We start from the raw sequence: 13311 nt of genomic DNA, 5'->3' as shown, positions 1-13311 counted from the left end.
ATATTTTACTTGAATTCAAATTGTCTTTATAATTAAAACAACCATAGAATATTGGCTACATTGTAGAAATTTACCCAGTTCCTGCCACATTAAAACCTTAAAGCCAGGGGAAAAAAGCATCATGTATGTACAGAGAAAACACAAGTGTAAGTAAGTAAATGAAGGTATAAAATTCATTGTTACTCAACAAAAAGTGTTAATTAATTGTACAGTCAGTAAAAATGCTTAATAATTTTCCTCATGGTAAAAGACCTATCCAATTGTACAAACTTATTTTTTAAGTCTTAAGAGGAAATGAAAGTGGGGAAAAATAACTGACATACACGTATTCACACACATGTATACAACTTATAGTCATGCACACTCACATATATACTTAGGCACACATGCTCACCCACATGCTCACATACTTGTGTGCATACACTCCCACACACTCATGCACACTCATGCACACACACTCACACACACTCACACTGCCACAGCGGAGAAGGGCTTTCCTTGTTCTCATTGTTCAGCCCTCACCCTGCTCCTGGGTCTGATTGAGCGCCTCATTGCAGTGTGAATTTATGCATTTACTTTTGTAGAAACCTGGAGCAGAACCTGCAGAGGAAGACGAAGGCACTAAGAGAGTTGATCCTCTGCATCAGCTGATCCTTCTGTTCAGCCGAACGGCCTTAACGGAGAAATGGTATGGCTGGCCGGGTTCGTGCGAGACAGGAGAGGATGAAGGAAGAGCCGTGTCCAGAGTCTCTTCCTGTCTTCACACTCCGTCTCACCTGGGCTCGTGGGGAGAGAGACCCGTGCAAAGTTAGGACCGGTCTGGCACACAGCTGTCCGTTTCAAGCTTTAATATCAACTCTAGTTTTTCTTAACAACTTTGTCATTAGCTGATTTAGTTGATGCTGAATCCTCTTACAAAATGATTTTTTCTCTTTATCACAAGCAGCCTTTATAAATAATAAGAAGAAGAGCTTAAAGCAAATGTTAGGACCAAAAATGTATGGAGACCAATAGTGACGAACTGTCCCGGGTAGAAGGTGCCTTTGCGCAGGAACCTTGAGGGGGTGGGTACGCCGGCATCTCAAAGGGAAGTTTCTTCGCGTCTGTTTTAAGGGCATCCTCCACTTTTCTTGACTAAAATTGACCAAAGCCACACAGGACAGACCTCTGTGGAGTTAAATAAGAAATGCGCTCAGAGACCTGAGAATCAAAATGTGCCCAGCACCTGCCCCTCACAGGCCCTGCATAGATGGGCTCCTGGCAAGACATCTCAGGAGTCCTGAGCGGTCCTGTGGCCGGAGTAACACACATCTCTCCCTCTTCCCACGGCGGCCGCCCTCCTCTCACGACTTCTCCCTCCTATCAGTTCCTGACTGACAAGGTCATCTCATCCCTAAGCTTAGAGCAGCTCTCTGTCTGGCCTTGGCGGGTACTGAGGTATTTCTCATAAGTGAATTTTTCTGATGACTGAAGTTTAAAGCTTCTAAAATAATTTTGTAAGCATGAGGTTTTTTTATGGAAACCTTCATCAGTTAATGGTTTCCATATTCCTTAAAAAGAGGGTAATAAACATTTAAACTCTTCTTAATTTTTAAGTAGCATTATGATGATTTTATAGCATAATAATTTGGGAACTCTCTCTTTTTTTTAATCCTTGAGGACATTTTTCCATTTATTTTTAGAGAGAGTGGAAGGGAGGGAGGGAGGGAGGGAGGGAGGGAGGTAGAGAGAGAGAGAGAGAGAGAGAGAGAGAGAGAGAGAGAAACTGATGTGAGAGAGACACATCAATTGGATTGGTGGCCTCCTGCATGAGCCTTGACTTGGGCCGGGAATCGAACCTACAATCCAGGTACATGTCCTGGACCAGGATTCGAACCCATGACCCTTCAGTGCACAGGCTGACGCTGTAACTGCTTGAGCCACATTGGCCAGGGCAATTTGGAGTCTTCGTCAAATCTCAAATCTCACTTCTGCTGTCAGAAGCCTCTGCCTCCTTTAAATTTGCTTGTTTCAACTTTTGTAGTTTCAGGAAAATGAAAGGCGTGTTTGTGTGCAAATCGACAGACCGCTTATTTTGTGAGAACAGGGTCTCTTCCAGGAGGTCGGGGCACTGTGTTCAGTAGGTCTGAGGTCCTTCTCTCTGACGCTGTGATATTTTCAAATGATTACTTTGCCCAAGTTTATATTTTATTTTAGAAAGGTATACTTGTTGAAAAATATGGGTTATTTTATAAGTGATGGTAATTTTGCATATGACTAGCCTTAAAAACAATGGTTATTGTTTTTTTCTTGTTTTCCATAGCAAACTGGAGGAAGATTTTTTATACATGGCTTATGCAGATATTATGGCAAAGGTAAATAAACGCCACTCTTGATTTTAAAGTGTAATTTTAATAAAGGGAAATAATTTTTATCTGACAAGGGATAAGAATGTCTTTCTGGATTAAAATAAAATGCTGTTAAACCTTAGAAACCTAAGGAGCATTCATCTCAACTTCCCACTTGTTCCATGAATCTCTGTTCTGACTTCCTTGACCGGTATCATTGTTTCCCCCTTTAACATTGATTTATGGGGAGCTCACTAGCTTTCCATGCCTCCATTCATTCAACACCTATTCACTGGGCACCCAGGGATTGGAGATAACATGGTGAGTGAGGAAGAAAGGCACATAGCCTGCCTTCTTGGAGTTTACTGTCTGAGGGGAAGACAGCATTTACACATTTAAAACGTTGACAAGAAGCCTGGGAGTTTAGTGCGGGAGGAGCAGGTTATGTAGCACAGTCATGAGTTATAATGACATGCTTTTAAGCCGTAAAATTCATATCTGTTTGCTTTTGCACATGGTTGAAGGAATGAATGAATGAATGAATGTGACAAACCTTTTAGAAGCTGTCATTGAGGGACGGAAGGACTACATTTGTACCTTCCCTCCACTCCCGCTTCAGTTCCAGACTCAGCGGACTGTGAATCATGGAATTAAAAGTATTTTTCTGATTTGTGACTTAAATTTAACCACATGCCTCCACGTGCTTCACTGATACACCGAGTGCTTATCAGCCATAAGAAATCCTTAGGAGGGTTGGAATAATCCACTTGGAAGAACTGTAGGTTTCTTCCTGCCTGCCGGAGGTCTTGGTCACATGATTCTCCCAATTCCAAACCACAATGATAATAGCCGTTCAGATTTATTAAAAGCTTATTGTTTTTCAGACACTTGCTCTTAAGTGGCAAACAGTTTACATATATTAATTCATGTGATCTGCTGAAGACGTGGGTCTTCTTTTCTGAATCCCACCTTAAACATGAGGACACTAGACCAGAGAGGTGAAGGAACTAGCCCTGGACAGCAGGACGCTGGGGACAGCAGGACTGGAGCCAACCACATCACTCCGCCTCCAAAAGAACTCCAGCGTGGGGATTAGTTAAAACGGTGCACGGATTAGCACAGCTCCCATCTCATTTCTCGGAGAATAACTCAAAAAAATAGTGTTTTATCATTTTTTAATAAAAGTATTAGCAGTTACGTTTTCACTTTTCTCCTTTGGACACAATACAATAAAAGATGAACTTAGAAAGCGATGACAAGACTTACTTTAATTAACGGGCCCAGCTCTCGCTTCGTTTGAATGCGTGGCTGCTGCAGGGCTTGCGCGGTACCTGCACCAGCGCATGGTGATGGCGGCAGCACCCAGAGAGACGTGATGCTTGCGCTTTGGGTTGAACCAGGCAAACACATGAATAAGCAGAATGTGCAGTATGATATTTGCCTCATAATCACCTCCATGAAATGTATGAAATTGTTCATTGATATCTTGATTTTGTAAAAGCGCAGTAAAATGTTCTTTTAGGACATCAACTCATTGATGATGTCATGTAAGGTTATGGTACCTATATTACATATATTCAAACAATGTTGATGGCAAATTAATGCAAATGATTTGGTATTCTGTGCTAAATTCTTTTGTATTTTGTGCCGCGACATACTCTGATCCTGTTGACCTTTTTCCCTTCTTCTGTGCTGCAGAGTTGTCATGATGAAGATGACGATGACAGTGAAGAAGAGGTGAAGAGTTTTGAAGTAAGATGGATCTTTCTAGACTTGGCTTTTTCCACCTGGAAGCATTGTTTCATAGCTCATGACTGACATTTATGTTTCGTGCTTCATGGCTTATCGCCGCTTATTGTGTCAAGGAGCTGCATGTCGGAAGCCGGGTGGACAGTCTGAGTCCTCCCATGCGCTGCCCTAACTCCAGGGAACGTAGAACAGCTGACCGGTCAGACGCACCCATATGTTCAGAATGAGTGCTGCTGAGGCCCGGGCTGAGGTGGCTTCCTCTCGGCCGAGGCCGCGATCTAAAATGTCCAACAGACACGCGAGGAGGATATTTACTGCAGAGCGGCATGACTTTGAGTATTTAACTGAAGCCGTGGCTTGACCTTTTTTGGAATTGAAGTCAGAGGTCTGGCCTCCTGCGCCTTCTGCACAGTCGGTCACTCATCCCTGCACATATGGGGCTCACAGCGCCGCTGGCTTGCATGAGGCAGGAGGGCGGGTCCCTAGGACCACCTTCTAGCTTACGGTTATTTCCTCAAACCTCTCAGCTTCTAAATACCCCCATCATTCGAGATACCGCTCAGCGTTAAGGAAATCTGACTAGTATGTCCCCCTTTGCTTAGACTATACTTTGCTTTTTATGAGAAAAAGTAGGTGTTGTTAACTACCAGTCTCCTTATTTATCGTTTTTGTTTGTTTGCTTGCTTGTCATCAGAATTTTCAAAACAATGCTAAGTGCAAGGAAGTAGCTTAGATCCTTTTAATTTTCCTGTTGATTTCCACGTCTGGACTCTGAGCTAGAAGTCTGGAGGACATTAGGACCCAGCAGCGAGTCTTTAGTTCAGTGGACCCACCAGGAGGTATAGGTGAGGACCGGACACAGTGCCTCTTTCAGGAACAGGTGACATGAGCATCTGTGCTGCGTGGAAGTCCACGTGTAAGAAGTACAGACACAAACTGATTTGTGAATGACCTAGGACTATGGCTGGCTGCGGGAAATGCCGAGGTTAATTTCCTTTATGGCACTATAATCCTTTCTTACGTGTGTGTATTCTGTTCTCATATCCATCTTTATTGCTAAGAGACTGAGTGGGTTGTGAGCGGCAAATGGCGTGTTCTGAAAGTGTAACCGCGTGTGGTCTACAGCTGTCTCAGAGCAGTTGTTTATTGCTATTTTGCTTCTGTCCTCACCCTTCCTAAGGTCACGGGATCCCAGCGCAGCAAGGTAACTGTACATGTGTGTGTATGTGTCTGGGTCTGAGTTTCGGTTTCTGTGACATTTACCTTTTTGTTAGACCCAACGTCTCCGATTCTTCTGTAACAACATAAGGTCTTGCAGTCCTTTACATGTTTTCAGCTCCAGTGCATTTGGTCTCTTCCGTGTCCCTTCCTTGACACAGGTTTATCCTTCTTGCAATTTCAGTCGCTCGTGATTTGAAATTGTGTTACATGGTACCTTCGAGCTGCCCACGTGCTGGGACGGAGGAGCCCAGCCCTGTCGGTGGTGGGTTTCACAGGGCACGCCTGGCCCACGCCTCTGGATGCTTTTACGCCAGTCTCGTCACGTAAAAACAGACGTGACAAGTGGCATTCCTGGTGACACTGGAAATAAATCTTTTTCCATTGCGCTAGTGATACCTTCCATTAGTAATTAGAGATTACAGCCCACAGTTTTAAACGTTAATTTCAGCATTTCATTCTAGGGAAGGACTTGATAATTATTCCTACCTCTTACTATTTTGAATAGCTAAGTGCTTGTAAAATTTACTATGAGGAAACATTTTGATCTAGAAATACAAAAATAATTTGAGATATGAAAAATAGGGCATTATAAGGAAAGGTTCCACGAGGAATAAAGTAAAGCTCAAGAAACATGGAAAACAGGATGGGGGCCAGCATGCAAGGATTTGCGGGCTCTTCTTCAGTCTCATGTCCATGTTACTCCTAGGCTCCCATTGAACTGGCCCCATTGAACTTGACAGTTGACTGCCCTGCTTCTTCTAGAATACTTGCCCTACATATTTAACAATTGATTGCATATTTAGTTCATTATTATATGTAACCATTTTTAGATTTGAGTCTACTTCAATATTAAAACTAAAAATGACAGTTAAACCTTACAAAGAGGTCAGAATTAATAACAAGGGAAGAAGTGTTTGGCAGTTATGAGAAATGTTCATTACTGCAGTTGAATGCTATATTAGGTTGGAATTTTTTTTATAAACCAAAGCAAATAATAATAATGATAAATAACAATGTTTCAAGTCAAGTGACTTCATATTTCTCAGCATGTTGGGATTTGCTCACTAGATCATCCGAGAGCTTTGGTACCAGAGTGGACCACATTTTTAACTACAATTTTGTAAAATATATAGAACATTATTTGGATGGTTCTTTCTTCTACTTCATTCTCTAAGATCGGAGGGAGTGAAATGAAACGATAATGCAGTGAAAGCATTTCAGCGGCATGTTAAGGTACCATAAGATAGATTTAGTGCTCACCGGAGCGCCTTCATTGCCAAAGCTGGAGGGAATGGAGCGTTCACTTGCTTTCGGGAACATTTTTCTCGAATATTAGGCAGCTTGCACATCCTTTGGCAGATGCCCGACTTCTCATTCGCGATGCGTTCTCTGATGAGGCCCCGAGGTCCCGTTACTCTGTAGTATTGATTAGAGAGATTTCCTGTGTCCTGAATAGTAAGTGTGTCTGTGGCAGAGTTGACATTCAGTGATGAAGGGTAGAGACCAGCTCGCGCTCTCCCGACGGGCTCACTGCAGGCTCAGGCACAGCTGGCCGGGCATCATTCCCGCCACAGCTCCTGCTCCCGTTCCAGCGTGTGCACCGTTTAGTGTGCAAGACCCACGTGCTGTAGCTCCGCCCAGCGATGACAGCATTTTTATCTGGCCTCCAATGACCTAATTTTGAATAGAATCCATTTTTTTGGTAAATTCTGTAAGAATGAACTGGCTATAAGATGTACCCTTTCTAATAGCTACATAAATTGATCTTTGAAGGGTTTATTTCCTTTCATCGGGACACAGCAATCTGAATGAGAAGGCTTCCTGAATCTTCTAACAAGATAACCCTAAATATAAAAAGTTGAAGATACAGCTAGATATATAAAATACCGAACAAATTACTTCTTTTCTCAAGAGGATGTATAATTTTTAGTTCCCACTGCAGAAGCTCAGTGGGGGAGGGGGAGGGGTTTGATGGCCGGGGTCTCTCGCATACTCCTGCCTGGGGCTGCCATCTGCCAGCTGCACTCTTCTATAATGAAATTGTTAATCCCAAGGAAAGCCCTCATGTTGTAGCCCAGGTTCCCTAGGAAACAGCAAAGAGATGATGTGCTAGCGCTTTATTGGGGTAGGGATGTTGCAGTCCCAGGAAGTGTGAGAGGGAGGGACCCACACAGGGAGAGAGAGACACCAGGCCGGGCACCTGGGCTGCCATGGCTGCTCAGGGAGAGAGACAGTGTGCACCTGGGACAGTGCTCCTGGGAGGGAACCTGGGACAGTGCTCCTGGGAGGGAGGGCAAGCACCTCATCTGGTCCGTCCCACCTCCTGGCTACTCTTGGCAATGGGACTGTTTGCCTAAGGCAGTGGTCGGCAAACTCATTAGTCAACAGAGCCAAATATCAACAGTACAACGATTGAAATTTCTTTTGAGAGCCGAAAACCGACTTCTGCTCATGGGCCACGAAGTTTCAGTTGCACTGTACGTGGTATTTTGTGGAAGAGCCACACTCAAGGAGCCAAGGAGCCGCATGTGGCTCGCGAGCCACAGTTTGCCAACCACTGGCTAAGGGAACATTCTAATTGTGGGGCTGCTCTTCTTCTCCACCCCCCCCCCCCTTGCCTTTTCTTTGTAACCTTGGAGTAATTTAAAGACTAAACAGCAGGCTGAAGGAATAATGTTAATTTAAGACCCTGGGGCAGTTTTAAAAGGGAATCTGGGATCTGGCAGGGAAACCTACCTTTAAGAAGGTACTTCAAAGTGCAATTTCCCTGAGGGGAGATAGTTTTAAAATGGTCTGTCTCCAATTTGCTTTAAAAAGCAGGCTTCTCCCAGGCCAGTGTTGCTCAGTGGTTGAGCTTCGTCCCTTGAACCAAGAGGTCCCCTGTTCAATTCCTGGTCAGGCCACATGCCCAGGTTGTGGGCTGTATCCCCAGTGTGGGCATGCAGGAGGCAGGCGATCGATGCTTCTCTCTCATCAATGTTTCTATCTCTCTCTCCCTCTCTGTCTAAAAATCAATAAAACATATTTTCAAAAAAGCCACAAACAGGTCTGCAGTAAATCTGAAAAGAAAGTATTTTTCCCCTACCTAATCCATCATTTTATTGTCTGAAAACTTCTGGTCTAGCTGTGAAGGTTTTATTTTTTTATGTTGGGACAGAATTTCCGTTGACGAGATTAAATTACACCTGAGAAGCATGGTCAACGACCTGAAAGGCATTGAAAGTCTTGTGAGAAGAGAGCCCAACCCACCCACCAGCAGGCACTCAGGCGCCCTGACCCTCCGGCCTCTACATCACTTTATCTGTTTTAGTTCCATATGTGACTTCAGATGAGAGTCCCCATCGCTCCCGAAGTCGTCATTATTATAGAAATTTAGATGCTATGGAAGAAAGGTGAGGGTGACCTTTGCCCAGGGGGGGTATTTTTTTTAAAGAAGACAACTTGACATCCTGTCTATTTCTTGATCCTCCTAACACCCATCCATCCACATGACTTTAGTTACCGCAAAGGATTCTGGGACCTTAGAGTGCACTGTACACATGGTTCTGGCAGAACTTTGAGCTGCTCTGCCTACTTGGGGGACAGGTTATTGTTTTTCCCTCAAGAATACATGGTGTGCTGTCCTTTTGTCTGGGTGTCTGATGGCTACCTTTCCATGTCCTGTGGGTCCGGAAAGACTTGATCTTCCTAACTCCCTTGCCTCTGTCGATGAAAACCCTGGGGCAGCTCCTACGCCACTAATTTCTTACCACTGTCTTATCGAAACACTCACAAGAGGAGTCGGCAACCCTGGGGAGCAAAGACCCAGGAATCGCTCTGGCCACGGCAGGGCAGGAAAGACTGTTGGGTCTAAAAGGAAGAATCAAACGCTGCTTCCTCTTTTCCACACCCCCCGGAGAGCAGCCGGGGGCTTCCTTCCGTGTTTCCAAAGCTGTGTTGTATGCCGATATGGTTTGTGTGTCCGTGTGGCTTTGTTTCCGTTCTGTTTTTGACTTCACAGGAAGAGGTTTAAACATGAAGGCAAACCTTTTAGACGTCAGCATGGCTGCCACAAAGCAAAGCTGCCTGTTTTTTTCTTTTCTCCGCTTCCATTTAGGCCTATCACATAATTTAAGAAAAAAATAAACATTTAACCGCAGGAGCTCTAACGATAGTGTGAAACAAACAAACAAACCCTGATCGATTTTGTTTTCGCAGCACGATATTATCAAAGATTTAAGAGCCAATTTTGCCAGCATCGGCGAGCACTCTCTGGTAACAGCTTGATGTCTGTGTTGGTTGCTTTTGGTTTAAAGGTTTCTTTTATCATTTGTTTGAGCCCATTTCTTCCCCCCCCTCCTTTTAGTTGCCTTTCTTTCTCATATTCTGTAACCAGCAAGCCTTCATTTTTTAAACCTCTTCCATCGCCCAGTGTCTACTCCGTACTTTGGATGGAAAGTTTATGGCAGCAAAGCGGTCCCTCTGCTGCAGCTCCTGCTCTGCGGTCACCTCTGTTTTGGCCGTTGTGTTTATGGACATGATGCTGGTCGAGCGCGTCATGTCCCGTTGACTAAGCTTCCCTCCCGCGCCATCGATGGGCTCGCTGTCACAGGGCTCTATGCAACGTCCACTCTGCAACTTGTACTGCTTAGCCGTCTCAGTTCTCCAGCGACTGGGCCGCTCCAGTGAATGATCCTTCAGTCTTGACTTCGCTGTGCCTTTATATTTTCTCCTTCTTTTCTTCTTTATGTTTTCGGTGGTAGTTTGAGTGGAACCGAGCCAACTCCAGCCATATTGCCCCAGCAACACCATGCAGCATTGTTTGTTGCCGCCAGAGAATACAAAATATAAAGGCACATGGCTTTATTCTTGGGGGGCACTGGGGAGATGTCTCGTAAGTCCCTGCTTAGGCAAAGCCTACTCTAGATCCATATCAGCTTTCAATTTTGCTTAAACTCCAACTCGTCTCAGTCAGCGTTTCTCTGTCATTCAGTGATATCTTGCCACTCGAGCCTTTTGCTGAGCAGTATCAAGTTATGGCCATGACACGGAGATTATTCAAAATGGGAAAACTTACGCACAAATGTATAATTCAGAAAGTGCAAGTTTCAATGATGAAGTACAGCTACTTCCAAACTATGGGACAGGCTTTGGACTGATCAAATCATTAAAATTGAGCAACTCTAGCCTGATGAACCAGTTGACATAAAACCGAGAGTTGACTATGTGAACCTCTGTCTAATAACAATGTCGGTGTTGAAGTGGTCCATAATGTTGTCATAGAGCCCATGGAGATGACTGAAATGTGGTGACTGGAAAGCTGCCTGCCGACTGGTCGCCACCACATAACCGGTTGGGGTTTGTGTTCAGGAAAAAGAAATGGAGAAGCAGAAGCTTCTGTACCAGCAAGCCCGGCTGCATGAGCGCGGCGCCGCCGAGATGGTGCTGCAGACCATCAGCGCCAGCAAAGGTGAGCCCTCGCCCGCGGCCCGCATCTCCTCCCCCTGCATCTCCTCCCCCTGCATCTCCTCCTCCCGTATCTCCTTCTCCTGCATCTCCTCCTCCTGCATCTCCTCCCCCTGAATCTCCTCCCCCTGCATCTCCTCCTCCCGTATCTCCTTCTCCTGCATCTCCTCCTCCTGCATCTCCTCCCCCTGAATCTCCTCCCCCTGCATCTCCTCCCCCTGCATCTCCTCCTCCTGCATCTCCTCCCCCTGAATCTCCTCCCCCTGCATCTCCTCCCCCTGCATCTCCTCCTCGCGCATCTCCTCCCCCTGCATCTCCTCCTCCTGAATCTCCTCCCCCTGCATCTCCTCCTCCTGCATCTCCTCCTCCTGCATCTCCTCCCCCTGCATCTCCTCCCCCTGCATCTCCTCCTCCTGCATCTCCTCCCCCTGCATCTCCTCCCCCTGCGTCTCCTCCCCCTGCATCTCCTCCTCCTGCATCTCCTCCCCCTGCATCTCCTCCCCCTGCATCTCCTCCCCCTGCATCTCCTCCTCGCGCATCTCCTCCCCCTGCATCTCCTCCTCCTGAATCTCCTCCCCCTGCATCTCCTCCTCCTGCATCTCCTCCTCCTGCATCTCCTCCCCCTGCATCTCCTCCCCCTGCATCTCCTCCCCCTGCATCTCCTCCTCCTGCATCTCTTCCAGCCCCAGCTCCCTTAGGTCCACTCACCCACTCACTCAGGCCTGCTTCTCTGGGTCATGACCAGGTCAGTAACAACAAATGCGAGCTAAGCCCTCGTTTATACAGTCCAGTCGTGACTCTGTTTCGGAGTCGAATTTAAAGATGTTTTATTTCTGCTCAAGAAGTTTTGGAAATTCTGTTGTGACACAACTCTAGGGAGCTGCTCATGTGACTCGGGTGGGGAACGTCTCCTGTGAAAGGCCAGGGAAATGCTTGTGGCAGCAGGAGAGCACCCAGTGACACTACGTAAGCGAATGGCGTAGCTGTGTTTCAATAAAACTTTATTTACAAAAATGTGACGAGCTGGCTGGCCCTCAGGCCACAGTTTGCAGACCCTTGATATAAATGGAGACCTTTAAAGTGAGTCCTTTATTTATTTTTTTTTAAATTTTATTGTTGAGAGTATTGTAGGTGTCCCCCCATTTCCCTCCGTGCCTCCCACCACCTAGATCCCACCCTGCCCCAGGCATTCACCACCCTGTTGTCTGTCTGTGTTTTTCAAAATCAATTATTTTTTCATATTCTTTTTTTTGTCCTCATGTAGTTTCAGTTTTGTCTGTATTACACAGAATTTTGTAAAAACATTGATGGCAAAATATGCATTATCACTTTAAAATATTTTTTGGTACGTAAGTCAGTCCGGCCCTCTTCACCATGATAGAGATCTGTAGGGGTGGTAAGAATTTTATAAGTGTGCACATTTTGGGGTAGGATACATGGATGTAGCAGGGAAATGATGTAAGGAACACTGTTTTAATATTTTTAAGGTGAAACTGGACCGATGGTGGCTGCTACTTTGAAACTTGGAATTGCTATCCTCAATGGTGGGAACTCCACAGTGCAGCAGGTAAGTCTCTCAGCCGCTCCCATGATGCTCTTTTCAGACCATGGGCCGTCTAGTCCCCCTGTTGAACTCCTTTAGCCATCCTCAAAGCACTGCCATGTGTGCGACATTTCATTTTCTATGTACCGTATTTTCTGGCGTATAAGACGACTTTTTAACTCAGGAAAAACTTCTCAAAAGTCGGGGGTCGTCTTATACGCCGGGTGTCATCTTATAGGGCGGGTATATCTCAAACTCTATATTTTAACTGGGAAAGTTGGGGGTCGTCTTATACGCCGGAAAATACGGTAAATATGTCTTCATTTTCTAGTCACCTTGTCCCAGCATCCAAGTGTTTTCTCGGTGCACTAAACTGCTCGATGTTAATAATGTGTTAAAACAATGTATGGGCACTACCTCCCTTTAGAGACTTGCCGGGGGACGTGGTGTCTCCACGGGCTGTGGTTCACACCACTCAGTCGGCAAAGTTGGTTCTTACCGAGGCCTAGTTGGGTAACCTGTTTGTCACATTCCAGAAATTATTTTAGTTGTAGTTCTTTCTAGTCTCCTGAGAAATGAGAAAAATCACGTAGTTTTGAACTACGTTCTGTTTAAAAGTTGGACATAATTTGGTCTGAAATCTTAGTAACTTCAACCAGTTGTGACAAAGAATACCTGTATGCACTGAATATTTTTATCTTTATTACAGAAGAGAAAGCGTGTTTTTGTTGCTTTTTTTCTTAACAATAAACAAGGGTTGAATTCAGTGGCTTATGTGTTACAGAAAATGCTCGACTACCTCAAGGAGAAGAAGGACGTGGGTTTCTTCCAGAGCCTCGCGGGCCTGATGCAGTCATGCAGGTGAGCCCTGATGCAGTCATGCAGGAGAGCCCCTATACAGTGTTTCAGGGGAGCCCCCCCCCCGTGCAGTCACGCAGGGGAGCCCCCGTGCAGTCACGCAGGGGAGCCCCGTGCAGTCACGCAGGGGAGCCCCCGTGCAGTCACGCAGGGGAGCCCCAGATGCAG

At 45.6% G+C, this 13311-nt stretch overlaps 1 protein-coding gene across 1 annotated transcript in view; it reads left to right on the top strand.

Moving 5' to 3' along the window:
• Nucleotides 1-13311, top strand: part of RYR2 (ryanodine receptor 2) — a gene marked incomplete at its 5' end in the record, with an annotated part of 198852 nt that overhangs the window by 160163 nt on the left and 25378 nt on the right. Inside the window, 6 exons of the mRNA XM_079763764.1 lie at nucleotides 585-688; nucleotides 2303-2354; nucleotides 4026-4079; nucleotides 10647-10746; nucleotides 12230-12309; nucleotides 13070-13146. Of these exons, the coding sequence (XP_079619890.1) occupies nucleotides 585-688; nucleotides 2303-2354; nucleotides 4026-4079; nucleotides 10647-10746; nucleotides 12230-12309; nucleotides 13070-13146 (467 nt within the window). The remainder of the gene's footprint in view (nucleotides 1-584; nucleotides 689-2302; nucleotides 2355-4025; nucleotides 4080-10646; nucleotides 10747-12229; nucleotides 12310-13069; nucleotides 13147-13311) is intronic.

Source organism: Cnephaeus nilssonii (genome assembly GCF_951640355.1).
Source record: "Cnephaeus nilssonii genome assembly, chromosome: 23".
NCBI lineage: Eukaryota > Metazoa > Chordata > Mammalia > Chiroptera > Vespertilionidae > Cnephaeus > Cnephaeus nilssonii.
Note: the sequence above shows the minus strand (reverse complement) of the source record. Positions and strands in the feature narration are given on the sequence as shown.